The sequence below is a fragment of the Amia ocellicauda genome, chromosome 15 (assembly GCF_036373705.1).
Source record: "Amia ocellicauda isolate fAmiCal2 chromosome 15, fAmiCal2.hap1, whole genome shotgun sequence".
Taxonomy (NCBI): domain Eukaryota; kingdom Metazoa; phylum Chordata; class Actinopteri; order Amiiformes; family Amiidae; genus Amia; species Amia ocellicauda.
In genome coordinates this window covers 12771210-12797617 of record NC_089864.1, presented here as the reverse complement: position 1 = coordinate 12797617, position 26408 = coordinate 12771210, and the positions used below count along the sequence as shown (strand labels likewise).

The window sequence follows — 26408 nt, the reverse complement described above, 5'->3', positions numbered from 1 at the left end:
TGTTCTACCACTAAATGTCGGAGATTTATCATCCAAATATCCTAGGGGTTTATGTAGGTACTTTTGGATTTGAATCTCGTGGGTTTGATGCCTAGCCAGGGACAATATTTCAGCCTTGCCAAGAGTCTGCTCTGAGTCCACCAAGAGCAAGCTGTGAACGCCTGTCTGGGAGCAACAGTAAATCCTTCCCCTTTGCCACAGCAAGGTAAAGAAAGCCATCCTGTCCCAAAGATATCTCAGACCTGATTACGACCCCTCCAGAGCTCCTCCGGAGAGATAATACCCACACACTGTAGTGCTGTATGAAGGTCACAGAGTAGTGGGTCTGTCAGGGGAGCATGCTGAGAAGACCTTCTGCTTGGGGACACGGAACAGAGAGACGATCTCTATATTTTTAAACGTTTTTTTTGAGCTCAGTTTAAACTGAGTTTGAAAAAGATTCAGATCAATGCAGACTGCATTTTGCAACATTATGCACTATGCCAAAAACATCACTTCTTCCTGTAAATACTGCATTCAAGTATTGGATTCATGGTGGTATCCTCATGGTATGAGTAACTTGTTTTTTTACGGTTTTTTTTTCTTGGAAGTCTGATCCGATGATTTTTCCAGGTATCCCTCAGGAAAAGAAAGACTTTCCAAGTTTAACAATACAATACAGGGCTGAGCATGGCGTTTTTCAATCCTGAATATGCATTTCTGCATCCCCTTCAATTGAGGGAGCTGCCAGATCTGATACAGAAATTAGAAAATGTAGTAGACACATTTTATGCAGAATTCAATGGCCACACGTGCCTCATGTACTGTATAGAAAACAGACAATTTGTCTTACAAGTATGGAATACATCTGGATGCAGATTTTTACAGAATACATTAGCAGTAGTAGTGTTATTATTTTTGTATTGTAAAAAGGAAATCAATTAGTCAGTGAATTTGACGTATTGAGTTATCGTTCACTCAGTTGTTGATGGTAGATATAGTTAGAAATGGTCACAAACTTAGATGCCATTCAGAAATCAGGAAATCTTTCTGCTAGACTACATTTCTGTAAAGTTCACCCAGTATGGAGAGTATATGAATGTTTACTGTTTAATGATATTTAGCTAAACATTCAAAAATTGAATACTTAACTATGAGAAAACTTTGCAAACAGTTTTAAACCATGGTAACAGAAACCACAACAATGGTCCTTTTAGGTAAGGTCAAAACACATGAAAAAACACTAACTTGTTGTGCTGTTATGGGGTTGATTGGTTTACCAGTGAGAGACCTTTGGTTATCACATCCTATGGGAATTTAATCAATGAGCACAACACTCACGCTTTAAACAGGCATCATTAGATAGCATTTCAGTTGACTACAGGACAAGAGTTTTGACTTGCTAAGAATCCCATTTGTTAGATCTGTCCTTATATGATCTATGCTCCAAATCTATGCTGTCATTGCAATCCAGTGGAGGAAAGAAGGACCAAAGCAATTGACTCTGTGTTTCTCTCTCTGTTCTGTCAGGAAGCCATGAAGGCAGCCATAGAAGAAGAGCAGCAGGCAGGAGAGAGGAGGATTGGGGAGGCTGTGGGGAAGGCACGAGAGGAGCTCATGGACTATGTAAAGGAACAGAAGAGGGTAAGTGTCATGAACATTTCAGACCTCAGGCACTCCAGCTCTGAATCGGTTATTAGGTGTTTGTTTCCTCCTTAGTGAAATGTCAGAGTAATGGTGATTCACGGCTGTCAACCCTGATCAATTTGAAAGCAGTGTCCTGACTGTATGAGCAAAATTTTCTTCCTTCTTCTAAATTTGCTCTTCAAGTAGATGGCTCACTTTCGAGCTGTAATTCAATGTGATTGGTGATGAGGTTTGTGTCTTGAGATGTGTATATTTAGCATTTCAAAACCCACTGCTCTTTTCTCTGTCAACTCTGCTTTATGGATCCATGTGATTTGGTACCTCTACAAACATACTCTAGGTACTTCCATATATGATATCCAACGAATCTAATATGAGCAGTAGATGCAGACAGAAAACATTAATTTCGCACCTGCACTGAGTCTTGCGCGACACATATTTCAGAATGTATTATTTGACCATCGTTTCTGGAGTTTATTTTCAGCAAAACATATTCTCTTTGAGGAGCCTTTGCCAAAGATGTATAGACTCTTTTTTTTTTACGTATTTATTTTATAATTTTAATATTCCTGGGTGAGTCTCCTGTGTCTTACTCTCTTATACATTTGACAAATGTGGTAATTTCTAATTACACTAATTTGAAACCATGACTTCTGCAGTGCCTCTGGGAATGCCCTATAAATAATGCTTCACCTTCTGTCTGGTACAGCAAGTTGTACTGCCTGTGCTTATTGTTACGTAAATGTTGTTGATAAAATTGGATGAGTTTAAAAGAGCTTCACAGCTTCTCCCAAATTCTGTAATTCGAATAAGCTGGATGAGTTATTTTTTGCCTCCGCTGGGTCGTTGTGATGGTTGTAAAAGCAGCACTATTGTACCTGAGTGTGGAATGTGGTTTCATTTGAGATAACTGGCTTCCTGCCAGGTTTACAGGCAAAGGGAGAGCGATCTCTCGGCTGAGTGCCTTTACCTCCACTAAAATGGCCGAGACCCCAACAAGGACACAGGCCGGTCATTGAAAGCAGCTGTCTTCCCCTGAGGTGGTGGGTTTTATTCAAGTGGATACACACAGGTCTCCATTTGCTTTGGCATGCTGCTGCTGTTTATCCATGGCTTTGAGAAAACTTCAAGAAAACCACTTGCCATCTCATTTATACAGTGTTTGATTGCAGACTTGTTTTTCTTCCCTCCCTCCCAAGTTATTGTCCTGTAAAGGAATGGAATCACACTTCTTATTGTTCCATTGGTGTTATATAAGGAATTGACTATAGATATTTTGCAGTAGTTTAGGCCAACATTGAGAGCAAGGCAAAGTAGTACCTGGTTTACAGCTTTATCAGTAGTGGAAACCTGGATATATACCTGAGAGCCACTAGGTAATGATACATTAAATTGTTGTTATTGATTACATTAGTTACCTTAACACATTAGTTTTTTTCAAAATATTAAATAGTTTTTTTAAAAACCATTTCAATAAAACATGGTTAATTGAAACTGGATCTGCATTTAAACCTAAATATTTTGAGATGCTAACTAGTTGTTTTCTAATGCATCCAAAATGACTATCAGTATGTCAATTCCAAACAAAAAAACAAACAAGATATTTTTATAATTCGTTTTTTGTAATGTTTTGCTCCTTATAGGTTTGTAAAAGGAGACCCGTGCATTAAGTTAGTAACAGCTTTCTGAGGCCTTAAGTCCTTCTTCTGTGGCTGGCTCCATTAGGAGGCTTTCTAATGTAAATGGCTGGTGTTGTGTTGTGTAGCACTGTATTTATATGTTTTGGTCGATGGGTTTGTGGTGTCAGTGTCTGTGTGTGATTTGTGTATTTCAAAGCATGGCCTGTAAGAGGATATTGCTTGGGGAACTTCTGGGCTTTCTGCCCTTTGTGTTGATCCAATCTTGGCTGGCTGCTGTAAGTTTAACAGCACTGCCAATGTAGCTCTTTTGTTTTGAACACGGTGTGTGGTTGGCTGTGTTACTCCAGTGGCCAGTTCCTGAACCCACTGCACTTTTAAGTATTTAATTAGCAAACCATACTAATAACTAAATAACACAGTAGATGTCTGTCTCCATTGGCTAAATAAAAGCCTAGATCACCCTGTAAACACATGTACTTTGATCATTTTGTATTAGTGTCCTTATAATTAAAGAAACAGATGTGTGTGTTTAGGCTTATAGGCACTACTGGATGTTCAGTAAAGGCTTACTGTGCTGTAAAAGTGTAAATGTCTTTGAGCTCCCTGTGTACTGCCTTGGGTTTGAACCAATACTTTTATGTAAAATTTCTGTGCCACAGGAGAGCCAAAAAAATTACTCCGGAAACTCAAAATAACGAAACGAAATTGACTTAAATGCCATTATTCTTCAGGCTCTTTAGATGTGATATGTTAGAATGGAGAACATGATTTTCTACAACCCTTTGAAGTAGCAGGGAACGCAAATGTTTTTGAATTGTCCAGAGGATTTCCAGAACAGAAATGTTTGCTGAAGAATCATTTTAACATCACTTTAATTATGGGGCTCTGAGAACATAATGCGTTCCCACGAAAATGTCAGTAAAAATCACTTAATGGATAAAATTGTATAACCTTCTTTCTGGCAACAAAAGCTGACCAATATTATGTATTATTAAAATAACATCACAAAAAATATTAAGTTTTTTTTTTTAAGTCTCTGTCTATAATAATCTTAAGGCCTTTATTATTAATCTTTTCTATTTTTATCTATTCGGCCTAAGTCATTATGTAGGACTCTTCTTTTCCCACAAGGTTTCAGTGGAGTTGAGGACTGGGGAGGCCAGGATTTTATATTCCCATATATGAAGGAAATGAATGATGTACTGTGTAACTATGAAGAAATGAAAACAGAAATCTGGAATGCTTTAGGGAGATTAGGTATAAGATATGGAGTGTAATGTGTCAGGTGTCTGACAGGACCCCTCCCATTTGATAAATCAGTAAACCACACAACCATCTCTCGGTTTCCTCAGTTCACTTACCAAACCTGTGATGTGCACATCCTCCTCAAAATCACAGTGGACACAGGTTATTTGGAGATGAATGGACCCAAATTACAGCACAACTTAGGAAGTAACTTTGTTGGATTAAACAAAGGTACTTTACTTGTTGATTTAGGATTCATACCATTATGAAATGCATTCCAATACGTACTGCCAACAGTGAAGCTCGCTGAAGAATTATGGTTACCTTTGCCTGCGTATAACAGCTCTGGTAAACACTAACATCTGGATCTGCTAAGGCCACAGACGGGGATTTCTGTCTCACGGATATTAGGTCCAGCATTGATGTTAGTGCAGGTTGAACACTTGTGAGAAGTGTACCTTCCAGAGACCACCAAGTTAGCTGGCAGTTTGCCCCGCTGTAATTCCCAAAGCCCACAGCCTGTGATAAGGACAGGTAATGACATCACCCTTTAACAAGTTCTCTCTTTTAGAGTCTCTGCGTGAACCTGGAATGCCTTCACGTTTTGAACATAATATGTCGTTGGTTATAAGTATGGATCAGAATTCAGGAATATTGTGGAGAAAGAACTGCCTCAGTCACTCGAAGCCTTTGGACATCTGATATATGGAGAGGACGTCAAGTCTTGACTTTGCAAACCTGGCTGAGGTGGGAGAACCAGTAGGGGAGCAGGATACAATTTCAGATTACTGAACAATATAAATGCTGTTTTCTCTAAAGCACTCATCACATAAGTAGAACTTGGTGGCCCAAATAAAAATGATTAAGCTAATCAAAGCTACAAGGGGGTCTTTCTAACTCCCCTAATACGCTGTCTCAGGGCAGTCAACATACTCACTTTAGACTTTTTTTTGGCCTTTACAGAAATGTAACCCTCAGTTAACAGAAAACTAAAATCTGTTTTCTTTAAAAATGCGTGCACACACAATATTTTTTATGTAAAATTTAAAATGCTTTATTACTATTATAATGCTTCATAAAGACAATTTTGTTTTATGGTAAAATAAATCTCCTAGCAAGATCACTCAAATTATTGAGTGATCAGTCTAAATTAATTGTTCTCAGCCTCATATGATCAAATTAAAACTATAATAAGCTGCTACTAGCCTTGTAACCTTTTAACTTGACAAGTATCGACAGATTATATATAAAAAAGTTTTGAATATATCCTAAAGGGAACCAAAATTAGCATTAACTGGGGTCACCTACTTAAAATAATCCTAACTGGCAAATAACGTAGATGAGACATGACTGTTGTTTTCTGTTAGACCTACGATTATTTCTCCTAATGAAGGGACACAGGAAATGATTATGTACATTAAATTAAATTAGATGATTCTGGTTATTTGTAATGTAATGTCAGATATTTCTCCATGCGTAATTTCAATAGGCTATTTGTGAACACACACAAACACACACACACACACATTTCTCTCTCTCTATCTCTCTATTTATCTATCTATATATATATAGATATAGATATGTATTGCATATATTTAAAGTGCAGATACATTTAACATTTCAGTTTTTATTTTTAATACATTTTCTAAAACTTTCTAGAATTTGTGGATGTTGTGGGGTAGGATGTGTTGATAAATTAATAAAATAATCTGTTTAAATTATAGCCTGTAAAGCAACAAAAGTTGAAATATTTGAAAGGGGATGTAGACTTTCTATAAGCACTGTTTATATATATGTAAAATCATAATATAAAATATGTTGCTGTATGATTTTCTACTTTTTGACTGGTCCTAAATCCTGGAAAACTGGATTCTGATCAATTTCTCTATTTATAATGAGGCTTCTAGAACAAGAAAAACAAAATGTGTAATTTTGTTCGTGTATGAAAAAATATTCCGTCTCCCTTCGCAATATTATTGATTGCAGTGATGGGTGAAGAGAAAACATCTTCGAGCTGAAGGGTGGTGTACTGTTCAAACAAAAAGCCTCCATTAGGCAAGCAGAAAGACATGCAGATACTGATTAGATCATTGTCTGGTTTCTCTTTTCTTCCTTCCATCCCTCTAATTCCCATTGAACTATTCTTAGGCAAGTGTTGTTTCCTAAATAATATTTGGATCCATATAGGTGGGTCAAGGTAAAAGGTTTAAAACACTTTATTTGAAATATCTACTCAAATACCTCACAGACGGTTCCTTTTTGATTCTTTGGAAGCTGCTACCTCAAACTGATATTTTATTATTCAGTTTTGTTGTCTGTTTTATTACAGCATGTCTTTTTTTTGCTGTAAAGAGCCTTGGCATGCCTTATAAAAAGCACTATATACAATTCAGTGTGAGTTTACATTGGGTTCAGATGTCCAAGTGCTCTGATTTGGAGCACTGCATTACTCCTTGTAAGTCCACAGATATATGGTCGTATTAACCAAAGGTCTTGTCTCCGTTTCTGATCGGTATTTATTTATTTAAGCTTTATTTTTTTGAACTTTTCCCAGTGTGAGTCATTTGAAAAGGAGACATTAGCTGTGACTTGAAACTGCACACCTTAGATGTCATATATACCCCCATGCCTCCCTGCTCTCGTTCCCTTCTGGTGTACCTCCAGAGAGAAAATTATCTGTTTCACTGAATCACAGCTGTCTGGAGATCTTGGTGGACACTGGCCTAGTACACTGATGGATACTATAGATTGTCTAACCAGGTGAAAAGAGACCACAGGCAAGTAAAAGGGCACCAGGCAATTGGCTATCCCTCTGAGTTATGCATGCAGTGATGCGCTCAGTTGATATTTAGGCTTTGTAAACTTTACAGAATATAAGAGTCAAACATCAGAAAGTATTAGTGTTCCTTATTACCTTATTATTAAAGCATCAGTATAACAAGAATGGGCCACATTCATGGCAGCATTTTACAAATGGAAAACCTTGTAATGCTGTAATGAAAACCTAGTGCTTACTTTGCTGTACAGAGAAGAACTTTAGTTCAAATCCATAACTCATGTCATGTGGAAACTCGATGCAGTTTGGAGTCCCTTATGGAATGGTTTCCACTGAACCATTTCATTCATAACATTGTGTGAAGGTTAGTTTCCCGGTTAGTTTTATGTGCTTTTAACAGGAGCAGAAATGAATGCAAATAGGTCAATAATGAAAATGACATTTGATTATACTGAAGCCATAGATGTTCTTCTCCAGTGGTTATTTCATGTTTGGTTGACGCAGTGAGCCGTGAAACCTTTTTATATATATAAATGTCATTCAAAAAAAGGCTTCTTTTAGCTTTAAGGCCTCGAGAAAGAACACATTTATAGCTGGGAACATTTTAATTTGTAGGAGTAGTACAGAGATGAAATTAAGATCAGAAAGGGATATGACCTTTGAGTGACATCTTCAGTTGTAACATGGAACCATGGGAATTCATTTAACATTAGTGGGAGACATAGATATGAATAAGTGTACATATTATGTCATATTTTAACAAAGCCACATTGAAATGACTTCTGACCTGAATAACATTTTCCCTGTAGTTTAATGAGAATTTAGATTTTTAGATTTTTAGATATCTTAGTTTTTTAAAATAGTTATCCACGTCAATGAATGCTTTGATAAGTGACTTGCTGTGATTTACCAAAAAAAACATATGGCCATTGTTCGATTTGAATCACCTGAGCAATACTGGACTTATTAATACTTGTTTATGCTTGCCCAAATATTCAGTTATACATATAATATACACACTACTCACACGTATCGTATTGTCTTAAACATAATCCCAAAACAAGTATACATATTTGAAAAGGCATAACTAGGGCCTATATCAAAGTTAAGCTCTTGAATAATAGTTTTTATAACATATTAAACTGCTCTGAATTTGATTTCCTTTGGGAATACAAGGAAACTGTCGCAATTAACTGAAAATGACAGACTGGTGAAAAGGGAGTTGGCTGTTACGGACCAATGACATGGTAACTGAAGGATTGGTCTATTTTGCCCTATAGATTTCAACAGACATAGTATTTTGAGTGGCATGTGATTCCCTCTGGTGACGTGGTGGGTGAAGGGTTTGTTCTTCAACAGGATAATGACCGTCAACACAAAGCCATGAGCAGGTATTCGTTTGAATATGTTTTCCTCATGTCAGTTTATATTATATTATGTCATTTTGTCTTCTGGTATGTAATATTGCAGTATTGTGGGAAAACACAGTTGTTATGTGGGAAATGTCATTCCTGAGGATGATCAAACATGTTGATATTACTAATGCTGTTTAAAACAGAACGCAGCTTCAAATTCATATTAATGGCCATGTTACGTCGTCTTGTTTTTATGTTGGTGATGGTGGCAGGATAAAAAACATACCTTTCCATTTATGTCGGCACTACAGATAGTACAGTGAGGGGAAAAAAGTATTTGATCCCCTGCTGATTTTGTATGTTTGACCACTGACAAAGAAATGATCAGTCTATAATTTTAATGGTAGGTGTATTTTAACAGTGAGAGACAGAATAACAACAACAAAATCCAGAAAAACACATTTCAAAAAAGTTATAAATTGATTTGCATGTTAATGAGGGAAATAAGTATTTGACCCCTTCGACTTAGTACTTGGAGGCAAAACCCTTGTTGGCAATCACAGAGGTCAGACGTTTCTTGTAGTTGGCCACCAGGTTTGCACACATCTCAGGAGGGATTTTGTCCCACTCCTCTTTGCAGATCCTCTCCATGTCATTAAGGTTTCGAGGCTGACGTTTGGCAACTTGAACCTTCAGCTCCCTCCACAGATTTTCTATGGGATTAAGGTCTGGAGACTGGCTAGGTCACTCCAGGACCTTAATGTGCTTCTTCTTGAGCCACTCCTTTGTTGCCTTGGCTGTGTGTTTTGGGTCATTGTCATGCTGGAATACCCATCCACGACCCATTTTCAATGCCCTGGCTGAGGGAAGGAGGTTCTCACCCAAGATTTGACGGTACATGGCCCCGTCCATCGTCCCTTTGATGCGGTGCAGTTGTCCTGTCCCCTTAGCAGAAAAACACCCCCAAAGCATAATGTTTCCACCTCCATGTTTGACGGTGGGGATGGTGTTCTTGGGGTCATTCCTCCTCCTCCAAACACGGCGAGTTGAGTTGATGCCAAAGAGCTCGATTTTGGTCTCATCTGACCACAACACTTTCACCCAGTTCTCCTCTGAATCATTCAGATGTTCATTGGCAAACTTCAGACGGGCCTGTACATGTGCTTTCTTGAGCAGGGGGGCCTTGCGGGCGCTGCAGGATTTCAGTCCTTCACGGCGTAGTGTGTTACCAATTGTTTTCTTGGTGACTATGGTCCCAGCTGCCTTGAGATCATTAACAAGATCCTCCCGTGTAGTTCTGGGCTGATTCCTCACCATTCTCATGATCATTGAAAGTCCACGAGGTGAGATCTTGCATGGAGCCCCAGACCGAGGGAGACTGACAGTTATTTTGTGTTTCTTCCATTTGCGAATAATCGCAACAACTGTTGTCACCTTCTCACCAAGCTGCTTGGTGATTGTCTTGTAGCCCATTCCAGCCTTGTGTAGGTCTACAATCTTGTCCCTGACATCCTTGGACAGCTCTTTGGTCTTGGCCATGGTGGAGAGTTTGGAATCTGATTGATGGATTGCTTCTGTGGACAGGTGTCTTTTATACAGGTAATGAGCTGAGATTAGGAGCACTCTCTTAAAGGGAGTGCTCCTAATCTCAGCTCGTTACCTGTATAAAAGACACCTGGGAGCCAGAAATCTTGCTGATTGATAGGGGATCAAATACTTATTTCCCTCATTAACATGCAAATCAATTTATAACTTTTTGGAAATGTGTTTTTCTGGATTTTTTTGTTGTTATTCTGTCTCTCACTGTTAAAATACACCTACCATTAAAATTATAGACTGATCATTTCTTTGTCAGTGGGCAAACGTATAAAATCAGCAGGGTATCAAATATTTTTTTCCCTCACTGTATGTAGTGTCCTCTCTGAGCAAGCATGCCAGGGCCCTTTACAATCCTTAGAAGCAGTATAAGGTATCATGTTGTTTGAGAATGAAGCTCAGACACTTCCAACTTTCCTGACTTTGCCTTGTGTAATTACTTCTCCAGCTGAGCACTGGCAAGACCTATCTTTGATGTTGTTCATCTGTGCGTGTCACTGCCGACCCTGTGCTCTTATTCCTCGCAGTGTTGCACTCTGCAGTACGGCACAGCTCCTATGAGTCTCTGATGACATGCCCAGCCCATATAGAGCATAGCAACTATTCTCTAACCCTCAGTGGTGGTAATAGTTTTTGGGTGCTGGTTTTACTCCTCAAAATAATTATTTCCAGTCTCCAGTAACACCATCTCTCCAACTATTTCATTTTGTTTCTCCTGAACACATGTGCAACTACCACACATCTCAGTGAATTCAGCCCAGCGTGTCCTTGAAGAACTGAGCTGTTAAAACTGGCTGTTCCTTAAACACACTGAGGAAGGAAGACTCAAAAAGAAAAAGGACTAAGCAATATGTAAAGTAAAAACAATAAAACAAATCCCCTTTCCTTCATGAACAGTTGCAGTGAAATCAACAGAAAAAACATTATAAAAGTGAGGCAAGAAACATACCACATTTGCACCCACAATGACCCACAAATGCAAACAAAGTCGCACATAAATGTAATGCGTGAATTTTGAGCTGTCCAAACCTGCAGCCTACTAAAAATCACTCAATGTGGTGCTAGCAGGGCCTGGGGTTTTAGGCAATGGCTTATGTGACCTCTGGGAAGATATAAACACTGCTTCTGAAATTCCTTTTTTATTTTTCCCACCACAATCCTATATACAGCACTGTATCTTTGGATTGGAGCAGAGAAATGAGGCTTTGCACCAAATGCCAGACTAAATATTTGAACTTTATTCGCCTTGGTAAAACAGGTCTTTTTCTTATTCAGTCAGCATTCAGCAGGCCTACCCCCTTATCAGATCTGACATGGCCCATTTCCATGCACTGAAGACCAGGCAGTTACCTGCTTTACCCCATAGGTAATGATGTCAATGGATGAGAGACAAGGCATTCCACTGTAAAATACCAGGATAGATTAAACATAGGGACATACAGTGAGGGGAAAAAAGTATTTGATCCCCTGCTTATTTTGTATGTTTGCCCACTGACAAAGAAATGATCAGTCTATAATTTTAATGGTAGGTGTATTTTAACAGTGAGAGACAGAATAACAACAAAAAAATCCAGAAAAACACATTTCCAAAAAGTTATACATTGATTTATATGTTAATGAGGGAAATAAGTATTTGATCCCCTATCAATCAGCAAGATTTCTGGCTCCCAGGTGTCTTTTATACAGGTAACGAGCTGAGATTAGAAGCACTCCCTTTAAGAGAGTGCTCCTAATCTCAGCTCGTTACCTGTATAAAAGACACCTGTCCACAGAAGCAATCAATCAATCAGATTCCAAACTCTCCACCATGGCCAAGACCAAAGAGCTGTCCAAGGATGTCAGGGACAAGATTGTAGACCTACACAAGGCTGGAATGGGCTACAAGACCATCACCAAGCAGCTTGGTGAGAAGGTGACAACAGTTGTTGCGATTAATCGCAAATGGAAGAAACACAAAATAACTGTCAGTCTCCCTCGGTCTGGGGCTCCATGCAAGTTCTCACCTCATTATGCTTTGGGGCTGTATTTCTGCTAAGGGGACAGGACAACTGCACCGCATCAAAGGGACGATGGACGGGGCCATGTACCATCAAATGTTGGGTGAGAACCTCCTTCCCTCAGCCAGGGCATTGAAAATGGGTCGTGGATGGTATTCCAGCATGACAATGACCCAAAACACACAGCCAAGGCAACAAAGGAGTGGCTTGAGAAGAAGCACATTAAGGTCCTGGAGTGGCCTAGCCAGTCTCCAGACCTTAATCCTATAGAAAATCTGTGGAGGGAGCTGAAGGTTCGAGTTGCCAAACGTCAGCCTCGAAACCTTAATGACTTGGAGAGGATCTGCAAAGAGGAGTGGGACAAAATCCCTCCTGAGATGTGTGCAAACCTGGTGGCCAACTACAAGAAACGTCTGACCTCTGTGATTGCCAACAAGGGTTTTGCCACCAAGTACTAAGTCGAAGTGGTCAAATACTTATTTCCCTCATTTAACTTTTTTGAAATGCATTTTTCTGGATTTTTTTGTTGTTATTCTGTCTCTCACTGTTAAAATACACCTACCATTAAAATTATAGACTGATCATTTCTTTGTCAGTGGGCAAACGTATAAAATCAGCAGGGGATCAAATACTTTTTTCCCTCACTGTACATGTAAACGTTATAGTGTGGTGTTCCTAAAGGAAATTAATGCATTCACAAAATATATTTATAATGTACTTGCTTTGTCACTGTTCATGTCTACCAGCAGAGCAAGAGTTCTACTATTATAAGATGAAATAAATTGTGCAATAATGCAGAAAGGGGCATAAGTTCTGTTAATACAATCTTGTTACTCTATGATTAATATGGCCGTCTTATTGGCCTTCTCAAAGAAAAAATAAATATGGTGGAAAAAAGTATTTTATTATTATTCTACTTTACAGTTTGATTAATTGAAGACAAAATAACTGTTTATTTTAAGAAGATTGTGTCAACCATAAAATATAATTTTTCAGTACACCACTAACTGAACTAATTAACCTTAACTGATGCATTTGGAGGGGAATGTGAAGTTATATACTTTCACAATTGTATCAGTGCACTTCAGAGACTGGCTGATATGTTTTATAATGTAGTGTTTCACTTCTTCTTCTTGAGACATTTTCTTAGAATTTTTTAAGTAGAAGTATAATATATATACAGTACTGTGCAAAAGGTTTAGGCAGGTGTGAAAAAATGCTGTAAAGTAAGAATGCGTTCAAAAATAGACATGTTAATAGATTATATTTATCAATTAACTAAATGCAAAGTGAGTGAACAGAAGAAAAATCTAATCTGAATCAAATCCATATTTGCCTTCAAAACAGCATCAATTCTTCTAGGTACACTTGCACAAAGTCAGGGATTGTGTAGGCATATAGTGAGGTGTATCATTAAACAATTATACCAAACAGGTGCTAATGATCATCAATTCAATATGTAGGTTGAAACACAATCATTAACTGAAACTGAAACAGCTGTGTAGGAGGAATAAAACTGGGTGAGGAACAGCCAAACTCAGCTAACAAGGTGAGGTTGCTGAAGACAGTTTACTGACAAAAGTCATACACCATGGCAAGACTGACCACAGCAACAAGACACAAGGTAGTTATACTGCATCAGCAAGGTCTCTCCCAGGCAGAAATGTCAAGGCAGACAGGAGTTTCCAGATGTGCTGTCCAAGTTCTTTTGAGGAAGCACAAAGAAACAGGCAATGTTGAGGACCATAGACGCAGTGGTCGGCCAAGGAAACTCACTGTAGCAGATGAAAGACACATCATGGTTACTTCCCTTCACAATCCGAAGATGTCCAGCAGTGCCATCAGCTCAGAACTGGCAGGAAACAGTGGGACCCTGGTACACCCATCTACTGTCCGGAGAAGTCTGGTCAGAAGTGGCCTTCATGAAAAACTTGTGGCCAAAGAGCAATACCTCTGACGTGGAAACAAGGCCAAGTGACTCAACTATGCACAAAAACACAGGAACTGGGGTGCAGAAAAATGGCAGCATGTGCTCTGTACTGATGAAATATTTGAAATATTTGGCTGTACCAGAAGGCAGTTTGTTTGCCGAAGGACTGGAGAGCAGTACATGAATGGGTGTCTCCAGGCAACAGTGAAGCATGGTGGAGGTTCCTTGCAAGTTTGGGGCTGCATTTCTGCAAATTCAGAATTAATGGTCTCCTCAATGCTGAGAAGTACAGGCAGATACTTATACATCATGCAATCCCATCAGGGAGGCATCTGATTGGCCCCAAATTTATTCTGCAGCGTGACAATGACCCCAAACATACAGCAGAAATCATTAAGAACTATCTTTAGTGTAAAGAAGAACAAGGAGTCCTGGAAGTGATGGTATGACCCCCACAGAGCCCTGATCTCAACATCATCGAGTCTGTCTGGGATTACATGAAGAGAGAGAAGCAACTGAGGCTGCCTAAATCCACAGAAGAACTGTGCTTAATTTTCCAAGATGTTTGGGCCAACCTACCTGCCGAGGTCCTTCAAAACCTGTGTGCGAGTGTACCTAGAAGAATTGATGCTGTTTTGAAGGCAAAGGGTGGTCTCACCAAATATGGATTTGATATATATATATAGTTATTACAAGCTATTACATCTGAACTGAGCTGTACCAACAGTTTGCTATGTGGCTACGAAGTTAACAGCACTCCAGATACAATTCCCTCCAGATACAGTCAAATCACACGCCTTTTAAGCCTACAAAGTCCCATTCCTTTTTACCAGTGTCTGATTTCGGCATGCTATGAGTACAACTGACAAATAAAGAAGATGCTTAACTTTACATTGTAATGTCCAAAGCAGAATAATGTGCCAAGTACTCTAGCATACATCTTAAAACCAAGCAGTCTTAGAAAACCCAGAATTAGATGGTTTATTAGACAGAAACGGGTTTGTGGTTCCTACACTGATATGGCCAAACATCCTGGAGAGACTCCAAGGTGGTCACCGCAGCATTGTCGAAATGCCACAAGCATGCAAAGATGTCAGTTTAGTAGCTAGAAATGGAAAATGCATCCTGGAAACAACTGCAGCTGAAGTTGTCATAAGACAAATAAGCCAAAGCAACGTAAGGAACATTTGATGACAGCTCAATTACCAGACCGGACTTGGAAAAGAGGTAGTGCTGACATCTGGCAACACTGCATAATTGCTATACACTGCATTTCAGTATACCTAGAAATTACACCCCTAGTTGACGTGGCTATCTTCGCAACAAAGTGCAGGGCCACACACAATGGTTGCTGACAGTGGAGTACGTTTATTTTTTGTGCAGAACAAAAACAACACCATAGATCAATGTGTTATTATTGTGGAAAAATTGTTTGCAAACCTTTTGTCTGGGTAGTAAACTATGTTCTATGTGGTTGAGATGGAAGATTTTTGTAATGGTAAGTATAAATTCTATTGCTGGTCTAGAAAATCACAAACTTGAATGCAGGCTTTAATTCAAACCTTATATCTTATCTACTGCTAACTTTAAACCTTATATTGATTATTCTTGTCCTCTCCACTTTGTCCTCCTTTTCTATCAAATGTTTTTATTAACCACACATTTAAGCAGTTAAATAAAGTTTGATTCTAAATAATAGAAATTAAGTCTCGTGTTGTGCAGCTGCCTGAAACATCCCCCCAAAAGGAGAGATCATACAAGCCAGGTATGTGTTGCACAAAAAACATCCCAAAAATAAAGTACTAAACCTAATATGACACTATCAATCATACCAGGACAATTACAGTGAGGGAAAAAAATATTTGATCCCCTGATGATTTTATATGTTTGCCCACTGACAAATAAATGATCAGTCTATAATTTTAATGGTAGGTGTATTTTAACAGTGAGAGACAGAATAACAACAAAAAAATCCAGAAAAACACATTTCCAAAAAGTTATAAATTGATTTGTATGTTAATGAGGGAAATAAGTATTTGATCCCCTATCAATCAGCAATATTTCCGGCTCCCAGGTGTCTTTTATACAGGTAACGAGCTGAGATTAGGAGCACTCTCTTAAAGGGAGTGCTCCTAATCTCAGCGCGTTACCTGTATAAAAGACACCTGTCCACAGAAGCAATCAATCAATCAGATTCGAAACTCTCCACCATGGCCAAGACCAAAGAGCTGTCCAAGGATGTCAGGGACAAGATTGTAGACCTACACAAGGCTGGAATGGGCTACAAGACCATCGCCAAGCAGCTTGGTGAGAAGGTGACAACAGTTGTTGCGATTATTCACAAATGGAAGAAACATGGGGCTCCATGCAAGATCTCACCTCGTGGAGTTTCAATGATCATGAGAACAGTGAGGAATCAGCCCAGAACTACACGGGAGGATCTTGTTAATGATCTCAAGGCAGCTGGGACCATAGTCACCAAGAAAACAATTGGTAACACACTACGCCGTGAAGGACTGAAATCCTGCAGCGCCCGCAAGGCCCCCCTGCTCAAGAAAGCACATGTACAGGCCCGTCTGAAGTTTGCAATGAACATCTGAATGATTCAGAAGAGAACGGGGTGAAAGTGTTGTGGTCAGATGAGACCAAAATCGAGCTCTTTGGCATCAACTCAACTCGCCGTGTTTGGAGGAGGAGGAATGACCCCAAGAACACCATCCCCACCGTCAAACATGGAGGTGGAAACATTATGCTTTGGGGGTGTTTTTCTGCTAAGGGGACAGGACAACTGCACTGCATCAAAGGGACGATGGACGGGGCCATGTACCGTCAAATCTTGGGTGAGAACCTCCTTCCCTCAGCCAGGGCATTGAAAATGGGTCGTGGATGGGTATTCCAGCATGACAATGACCCAAAACACACAGCCAAGGCAACAAAGGAGTGGCTCAAGAAGAAGCACATTAAGGTCCTGGAGTGGCCTAGCCAGTCTCCAGACCTTAATCCCATAGAAAATCTGTGGAGGGAGCTGAAGGTTCGAGTTGCCAAACGTCAGCCTCGAAACCTTAATGACTTGGAGAGGATCTGCAAAGAGGATTGGGACAAAATCCCTCCTGAGATGTGTGCAAACCTGGTGGCCAACTACAAGAAACGTCTGACCTCTGTGATTGCCAACAAGGGTTTTGCCTCCAAGTACTAAGTCGAAGGGGTCAAATACTTATTGATACAAATCAATTCATAACTTTTTTGAAATGCGTTTTTCTGGATTTTTTTGTTGTTATTCTGTCTCTCACTGTTAAAATACACCTACCATTACAATTATAGACTGATCATTTCTTTGTCAGTGGGCAAACGAACAAAATCAGCAGGGGATCAAATACTTTTTCCCTCACTGTATGTTGTTTATGTAATAGTTTTTGTAGTTAAGCATAACAGTTGCTTCAATACAATCAATCATTCCTACTAGTTAGTTTACAGACAATCCCAGCACCACTAGTAATGTTTTGCAAATCAGAATTTGTGTTTTGTACTTCATTCTTCATAAAAAAAAATGACACCACAGTGCAAAGATGAGGAGAGAGACCCGATTTGAAATGGCAAATCATTTTCTTTAAACCTTTAGGCAAAGCTCTGAACAGCATCACTGTCTTTTTGGTAAAACACAACCCTTTAACAAAACCCAGACTGTGAGAAGGAAACCAGCAACTTAACCAAGTTTACCACATAGGGAGTCTAAAGTTTCATTTTACAAAAATATTTATTGAAACTTCAAAGATGCTTGCGTCAAATGTGTCCGAGAAGTGTTTCCTCTTATATTTGTAGAGAAATCGGGAAAGTTGTTGTTGTAGGTAGTGCAAAAAAAAAAAATATTCTGCTTTTATTCTATTATTTTAAGGCCCCAAGTATGATATGTTAGATGTTACCGCTGCTACTGTAACCCCCTTCTTTTGTATTGCTAATCCAGATCAATGAGCTTTAAGTGCAAATAGTAAGGCAGGCACAACTTGCTGATAATATCCCGTCCTGCAGGGGACTGACAGGGACTGATTGCAATTGTGATGCTACCAGTGTTCACTGCCACTGGGGCCTCCTGGTATAGTAAATTGTGTCACTGGCATTAGTTTATTACCCATCAGTTCCTGAAAGTATTTTTGACCAGTAGTAAAGTTGTATATTTGTTACAAATAAATGGCAGTGTACCCTAATATTTGAAAAACAATATTTAGCACTCTCGCTTTTTATTATTATAAATGGCTTTCTTTAAAGACACTCAGACCCAGAGAGAGACTAACCAGAAATTATGAATGAGGATTATTAACTAAAACTAATGACTGAGTGCAAAGTAAGCCTACCCCCACAGTGCTAGTGTGGAAAGTAATATTTTCTTCTTTGTAATTAAGACAATTATTCCATGAGGCATGCCTCCACCAAACCCTCATTTCTGCTACTGTTGTTTACGACCTGGGATTATAGTCTCATCTGGGGAACATTCCTGCTCCTGGCCTTCTGGCCTGCTGAACTGCCTCTTCCCCCCAATTTAAAACAGTTTGGTCTAGTGAAGCGTTAGGCATGGACAATAAAAAGGTTGTCTGACACTCCCTTCCTGTGGGTCCACAAAGGATCATCTCGGGTTATTTATTTTCCTTCTTGAGGGCAATCCTGTTCCAGTACCCAATACCCAATACCACACCTAACCCCCACATCCCGTACAAGAAATAGGTGGCCGTTTTTGACCATGAAAAAAGCTGTTCTAAATTTAACTGTGTTAATTGACCGCACTTGAATGTGTTTGTGTGTATGTTTACTTTTAAACCGGTGCATTCGTGTTTTTCTACATTCCTGCAACCAGCTGCGAGCCAGCAGGGCTAAGGGTGGACAGACAAGTTATTTTCCTATCTCCTCCACATAAGACTGGGCAGATGTGCTCCCGTGTGCCGGACAGATGGCCGAGTTATTTTTCTTAATGGTGCCTCGGCTTTTATACAGTGCATTCCTTGGCCCCGGCGATGGCGTGTCAAGACGCGAGCGCCCGAGTGGCCAGGCTTACAGTGCGAGGAGGGTCGGATCGGGCAGCCCAATGTGTGACCCATTGCTCATCAGCTTGTGAAGCCCCTTGTGTGCTGTAACTCATCAGTCATTCCCTCGGAGTTGTGTGTGCTGTTGGGGGAAATTCCCATTTAAAGCTAATCAATCAAGACAGCTCTATATTTAGAACTATATTTATATTTCTTGTTCAGAGTGGTGACCATGGGGGATTAATGAAGATGGAAAAGACAGGAAAAGCTTGACAAGTTCAGCCAGGCTGTTGCTATTAACCAAAAAAAAAAAAGTTTGAATCCTATCATATCCTCAGCTGTATAATAGTCTTTACTTCTTTATCAAAATTGTAAACTTTTAAATGTCTTTGTATTCATTCTTTAAATAAATAAATAAATTACTCTTTCAAACTCACAGTGCAATTATAGCTTGTTACTCTTTTCATAGTGGTTTAAATTCTCCTTAGGCTTGAAGCAGCTGGTAGAGCCAGAGGTCCCCTGTAATTATATACACATGCTAGACATAAACCCTAAGCCTGAAATCTCTATTTTATTAATATCTTACAAAGTTTTTACTTCACTTTTTGTGTGTGTAAAATAATTCAACTACTGTTTTGGCCTGGATAACCTATAGGCCTTTGTTACATGTTCTAATTCATATGTGAGAAAGTGTTTCACTCAGATTTATGAACGCATCTTGTGTGGTGAGGTCTCCCTCGTGTGTTTGTTTTTCTTATCGGGTACGACTTTGCCACCTGTGACTCCGAGGCAGACAGGCCTGTTTTGCTCGCTGATATAGGTGACTGTTGCATATGTGAGTGTCGTAAAATTATCCGTGTTGCTGCATAGGGAACATTGTTGAAAGCAAGGCAGCTGGGCAGCACATTATATCAGAATATTTAGCACATAGCCGAGATAGTAGGCGGTGGTGTCGGTAATCAATGAATCACAAATCCAAATCTCGGCAACTATGATTTCAACCTGAGTTAGGAAACTGTCCTTTTCCGTCTCCACCATTTCACATTCAGCTGTACAATCCAAGCTGTCTTCTCCCCGTCATTGTAAGGGAAGCTGAACCCCATTTCCTTTATTATAGCTTCCTCTTTCTTGCATGTGTTTCTGATTTTGTCATGTAGCAAAGTATTTGTATTGGAATCAAGGCGGTTGTCCGTAGCATTCCCCTATTACGAAACGTTTTTGTGCTTTTGTCTTTTAGGTTTCCTTATGGTTTATCCTCTCTCGACTTTTATTTCCTTTACATCCAGGTTGTTTTTAACATGCAGTGCAACCCCCGGCCTCACTTAAAAAATCATTTATCTTCTTCATTAGCTGTCTGTCACGAATCATGACATCATAACTGTACAGTAAGCCACTGGTTTCTAACTCCTTTATTTTTGTTTTTAATACCGTAATGTATTTACTTACCTGTTGTAGATTTCTCTCTTTGGTCGGGATACACCCACCTACTGTTTCCCCTAGATGTGTTTCACTGTAACTCGCCCGTAACTTTTCTTTCCAGTTTAAATACTTTTGAAACTCTCTTCATATAATTGAACTGCAGATAAATTGTCTTTTTTAGACATGGGGGAATATGTGTTTTACCTTCACCACTTTAAAACAAGAAATATATCACTGAATTAAATCTGTAATTTGGGGAATAATTGAAAATATTCTTTACGGTTTATGGTTTCTATAGATTCTGTGACTGGTTCAAAAATGCAGTTTTTGCTTCTAAAATGCTGCAAGAACTGCATTGCAATGGGTAGATAATTTCAAGAAACATTTCTGATGTTTCTTTCCACTCTAGTATTGTTTTCTTTTTAAGGTTTAGTTCTGAGGAATCCAGTATAAGTACCTGACATTTCTTAACCAATATCGGTGTTTATCAATACCTGAGTGTGTACAATAGTGCAAGATCATTCATTCAGGGAATAGAGGTTAGGTTTTAAACTAGTTTTGCTTATTTTTTTCCATGTTCTATTTTATAAGTTCGTTTGGGTTTCTCTTAATTCTGCAATAGTGCCTGCCTTGTATATAGCACATTTAAAAAGGTCAAAAGTTCCTTGAATACTTAAAACTGTTTTAGCAGTACGATGGAATAGTGTAAATGGAAGAAAAGCAGCTTCTCTTCTTAGTGCACTTAGCTGCAGATTTGGAGCTCTTGCAAACCACCTCTAATTGAGGCCATTGATTGCTTTTCCCTGAACAGGACATTAACTCTCGCTTCAAAATGACTTTGTTAAGAGCAATTTCTTCTGCTGAGTGAGCCTTTTTTTCCTTTTGCACTTTGCTTTTCAAGGCACCAGATTTATATCACTGTTATAAAAATAAATACTATTCAATAATTGTCAGTTAGAATTCCCTATTCTGAATTGCTGTTGTTTCCTATGCCAGAATGGTCAGGAAATCATGTGAGACTTGAAAAAAGAAAGTTCATTTGAGTGTTTGAATGAAAACTAAACCACCTTAACCACAGTTCTCCGCAGTACAGAACCAAGTACCCCTCGGCTCCCTGCCACCGGGCCAGTTGTGTTGTCTGCATGCAAGCAGAATTAAAGATTTCCAAGATGGTATATTGCAGATGAACCAATGTTAGAAATTAGAAAAATAAAACCTGTTTCTAACACTGTCTAGTGAAGGTAAACATTTAGATTTGCTGCCAGGTGAATAATCATGATAAACCATGTGCCCTGTTGATATGCGAGTCATTCAGTTGTTTTTGTGGAAAGGCTTCTTTCGAGGAAGTCTGCCACAGACACTACATCCATTCATATGGCGATCTTGTATACCATTAATGGCTGTGTTCCTTGGGGATTACCATCCATGGCCCCAGGGCTTGAATTCACCTCCCATACCATTTTTCTGTGTGCATATTTGGGTAAAACTTAATTTTATCCTGTTCATTGGCCTTGAATTTCCATATGATGGGCCCTACCCTTATGCAAGTTTACTTCACCATAATTCTAAAGTCTAATCCTAAAAAATTCACCATAGGATTGTTTTACTTTCAAAATGGTTTTATTGCAATTTAAAGCTACATTTGGTTGTGATATGTAGTTCTATTAGCAGCATTGTTAATGCTGAAAGTTAATTGCTGAAAAACAAACTCAGGCAAGATGTAGATATTTAGTTATTTAATGTTCAATATATAGCATGTAAATACTGTATAGGGAGAGAGATGCTAATATGCTTGCATTATTCTCTTGGTTTGATCAGATCACACCCCCAAGACAAGGATCAGTGTCTTTGACAAAAACATTTCCACTAAGTCCAATCGACTGTAATAATGCTGCAACCAGAGAGACTGAAGGAATGGCAGGACTGAGAGCGGCCGTGGTAGCATGCTCATTTAAAATGCACTTGTTTGAAGGCACAAATTAGGCAAACCAGAGCCAAATCCTAATCTGCAGACTGAACATTTGGACAGCAGCCTCCTTTTAATTGCCAAGAACTGCATTGATGTTTATTTAGAAAATGAGATCATTTCTCCTTTGAGAATATTCAGTAAAAATAGAAACGGAAAAAAAATCCCAAAAGCTACAAGTTTGTATTATTTAATTTTCTCTTTCTGGTGTAGCCAACAGTGGCTGACATATTCTGGGTAATGGTCAGATTTAAAGAGCAGAAGATCGAGAATCTTTAGATGGTTTACTCTGATAAGGGTTTATATTTGTAAGCTTCGCGTCTTTTTGTTTAGTTTAGGGTTAGGGTTGATTATGCTTGAATGATGAAGAATACAATTTGCATATTTTATTTGGAACTATAATGACTAGTTAAATGCATTTAAAGCTTTACCCATCTAATGTGTTTGAAAATGTAGGAGTTATGAAAACACCAACATATAAGAAAAGTCCTCATCATATGCATATTGATTAACTATGAATAAAATGCCCAAAATAAGTTAAACACACAAAATGTCACATTGTTTTAATCATAACAGGATTCAAAGAAGAATACCTTATTGAATTATTCATCAAGTAGACATATTTGCTTGATATATTTACCCTACATATTGTTTCAAGGAGACCTAGCTATGACAAGAAATATTTTAAAGGTTAGAAATGATGTAATTCTTTGCTCCTCTTACGAATGCTGCATCCCTGCCAGTCTTGTCTGAGACAGCGTGCCAATAAATTAACCCACTGAGACAATACTTCTTTGTCTATGGTTTACTTTCTTAAGAAACAGCAGTGCAAGTTTGATATGAAAACAAGGCTGGTCTCTTAAGGTAACCTATGAAGTGGAACAATTTAAGTTTTATTTGTGATCTACTTAAAGTAAGTGCAGTTGATCTCAAGTGGGGTTTCCGTGCTTTTGCTTACTCTACAAATGTCAGAGAGGAACATTTCTGCGCAGGGAAACCTCAGTGCTCTTGACAGACGTCATCTTTCAGTCAATCTGGCAATTACGTTTGGACGACGGCACTCAGAAGTTTCTAGGTGGTTGTAATAACAGTTTCCATTCAAACACATGTTAATTCGGCAGTGAGCGACGGGTTAACACTGACGTAGACTTTTGTGCTGAGTGGGCAGCCGGAATCAGCATGGCGGCTCAGTGACCTTAGTGACCGAGGACGCATGGAGGAGTGATCTTCATCAACAATGAACAGAGCAGACCTCCACTGCACAGTCTATGCTTTGTAAACACCTTGCACACATTTCACTGGTCTTCATTTGTTTATTATAATCAGATGGTTTATAAGAACTAATTACACTCATGTATGATACATTTATACATAATTTGTTAATTGTAATTGGGTTGTTTATATCAACCATTTACAGGCATGTATAAGACCATGGATTTTGCTCAATGGTGGTGTATTACTAAAAGCAGGAACTTTAAATTGCTTCTGCTGTGTGGGAAAGGAAGTGATTGTGCCTTTTAATGTGAATGAGCTCAACATTACAGAACGTGACTGTGATACTCTTGTGTACATTATAATGACATTAGAACAGTAAAGAGGTGCGCAAAAGTAACATAAATTAAACAGTGGACAAAGCAGGTGGGAAATCTTTCTGAAGTCCCCTCTGAAGATTTTAAACAGTGCTAGGGACAAAGCCCTTATTCATTATATTTTAGGGAGTTTTTTTGTTTTTGTTCCGTTATAGATATGTAAATTGTCAGACATTATACATTTTCTGCTCTTTTCATGTCACGACTTTGTTTTCTTTTCGTTTTTCCTTCAGAAAGGAGGTTGAAATATGAATATAGTTTTGCATTGTGTCTGGGCCCATTTTCTTCTCACATTTGTAACATATTAACTTAATTAAAACTCCATTGTAAAGCATTCCTTCAATTAAAGTTGTTTTTGTTCTCTGACAGCTCGATCAGCTAACCAGACAAAGGAACCTAGCCAGCCTGGAGCTCTTCCTGGCCTGTGCGCAGAAGCAGCTCGCGGGACTCCTGGAGGACCGGCCAGTGGGGGCGGAGCAGACCCAGGCCAGCACCCTAAAACAATGAACACTTTCACCCAGGCTGTCGGATGGGATCTGCGAGCGGCCACTGAACTTTGTTTGCTTAGCCCTCTTTCATTTTCAGTCCTACTTCACTCATGAAATACGCCTCCATTTCTTGCCTTGGATGAGAGAAGCACCTCTACTTTGCAATCGATAACACAGCCGCCTCCCAATGTATTCATACTTTTGATGCAATGTCACTGAAATTTCATTTAGCAAAGAAAATGCAGGTGTACAATAAAACTTTGTTTAACATGATTATGAATAAATATTAATATTACTTAAAAATATGTCAAATCATACTGAATGTGCACCTGCATTTTCTTTGCCAATTCAGTTATCAGTTCCCTTTTATTAAAAGGCATAAACACATTTGGAGGCAGCTATTAAAAAACATGATTAAATCAAATGGATCACCCACATTGCAGTCTGTATCCAGGTTGTTGCTGTTATTGTAGTTTGTTGTGTTGCAACTGAGATTGATTATAATCAGTTCTTTATTGTCTTCATTTTTATTATGTTTATGATGTGCATTATTTTATTTTTTCTACAAAAACTTGGCTTTCTGTTTTACCGAGGGACATGGAAACCAAATTGAGAGTCAAATATTTATATGGGACTGAAGCAGTTTTTGTTTTTCTCCTTTGACAATAAGATTGTAATGCACTTCATTAAGGAAAATCAAAGGCTCCTTCTCACGCATCAAAAAGGGCTGTGCTGTTTAATGCTTACCAGGGAATGTATGTTGAATGACTTTGAATATGCTGTTTGGGAAACAAATAAACTTACATTTTAACATCAGAATCAGAACTTGGTTTTGCTTTTGCAGCACTGAGCTTCAAGTGTGATGTATCTTTTTATCTTTATTTGATACCATTTTTATGTTTTGGCTTTATAATTTGAATACAATATTTTGCTTTCAACATCCCCATTTGGATTATATTATGCTTTGTATTTTTCTTAAAATGTATGATTTGCTTGAGATGAAACTGTTATAACCAGCTGCCAGCATAAGCTGCTAAGGAGTTATTTATACATTTTCCTATGTCTAAAAATATAACATATTACAGGTCAAAATATCAGGGAAGATCATTACTCTTCCTGTGTGGCCTTTTTTTGACAATGAATGTTTTAATTGAATCTAACACTACTGCAGTTAATGAGTTAATATTTCCTTTGCGTGAGGCAGGGGGGCTGCTGTGACAAAGAGGGATTTAAAAGAATGTGAATTATGTTGTTGGTGATGTAAAAATATGATATACAGTTGTGCAAAGTCTTATTCTTGAGAAATGCAGGTGCATTGCTTGTTAATATTCATGCTATTCAATAAATGGTTCAACAGTGAGGACATTTTGTATAAGCAAGCTTTCATCTGGAAATGAGAACCTGTGTTCTTAGAAAAGCTCTTTGTGGGGCTAACTGTCATAACCAGGCAGATGTCATTCAGGCTTAAGAAAAATTTATCACACGACTCACCTGTCTGCTGAAACAGACCTTCTCCACAGATGTGTTTTCCCTGCCTGCGCTGTGCGATGGCACCTCCAGATGCTTGGCCTACAACCTGACAAGGAACTGGCATGGAGGCTGAAAGTTTCGCACCTGTATTGACCAGAAACTGTCAAAGAAGTCTGGGTAGGAGCTGCGTGTTGTGTTTTATACACTGTTCTTTTCAAATGAATGTGAAAGTTTGTTGTTCTCCAAACTCCAAACTCTATTATTTTTTCACTTTTTATTTTGTATTTTATTATTTAGTA

At 38.7% G+C, this 26408-nt stretch overlaps 1 protein-coding gene across 2 annotated transcripts in view; it reads left to right on the top strand.

Moving 5' to 3' along the window:
* Positions 1 to 25999, top strand: part of LOC136771665 (coiled-coil domain-containing protein 91) — a 99284-nt gene extending 73285 nt beyond the window's left edge. For both annotated transcript variants that reach the window (XM_066724107.1, XM_066724106.1), the window contains 2 exons: positions 1510 to 1623; positions 24521 to 25999. In XM_066724107.1, coding sequence (XP_066580204.1) covers positions 1510 to 1623; positions 24521 to 24658 — 252 coding nt within the window. In that variant the 3' untranslated portion in view covers positions 24659 to 25999. The remainder of the gene's footprint in view (positions 1 to 1509; positions 1624 to 24520) is intronic.
* Positions 26000 to 26408: the final 409 nt, after the last annotated feature.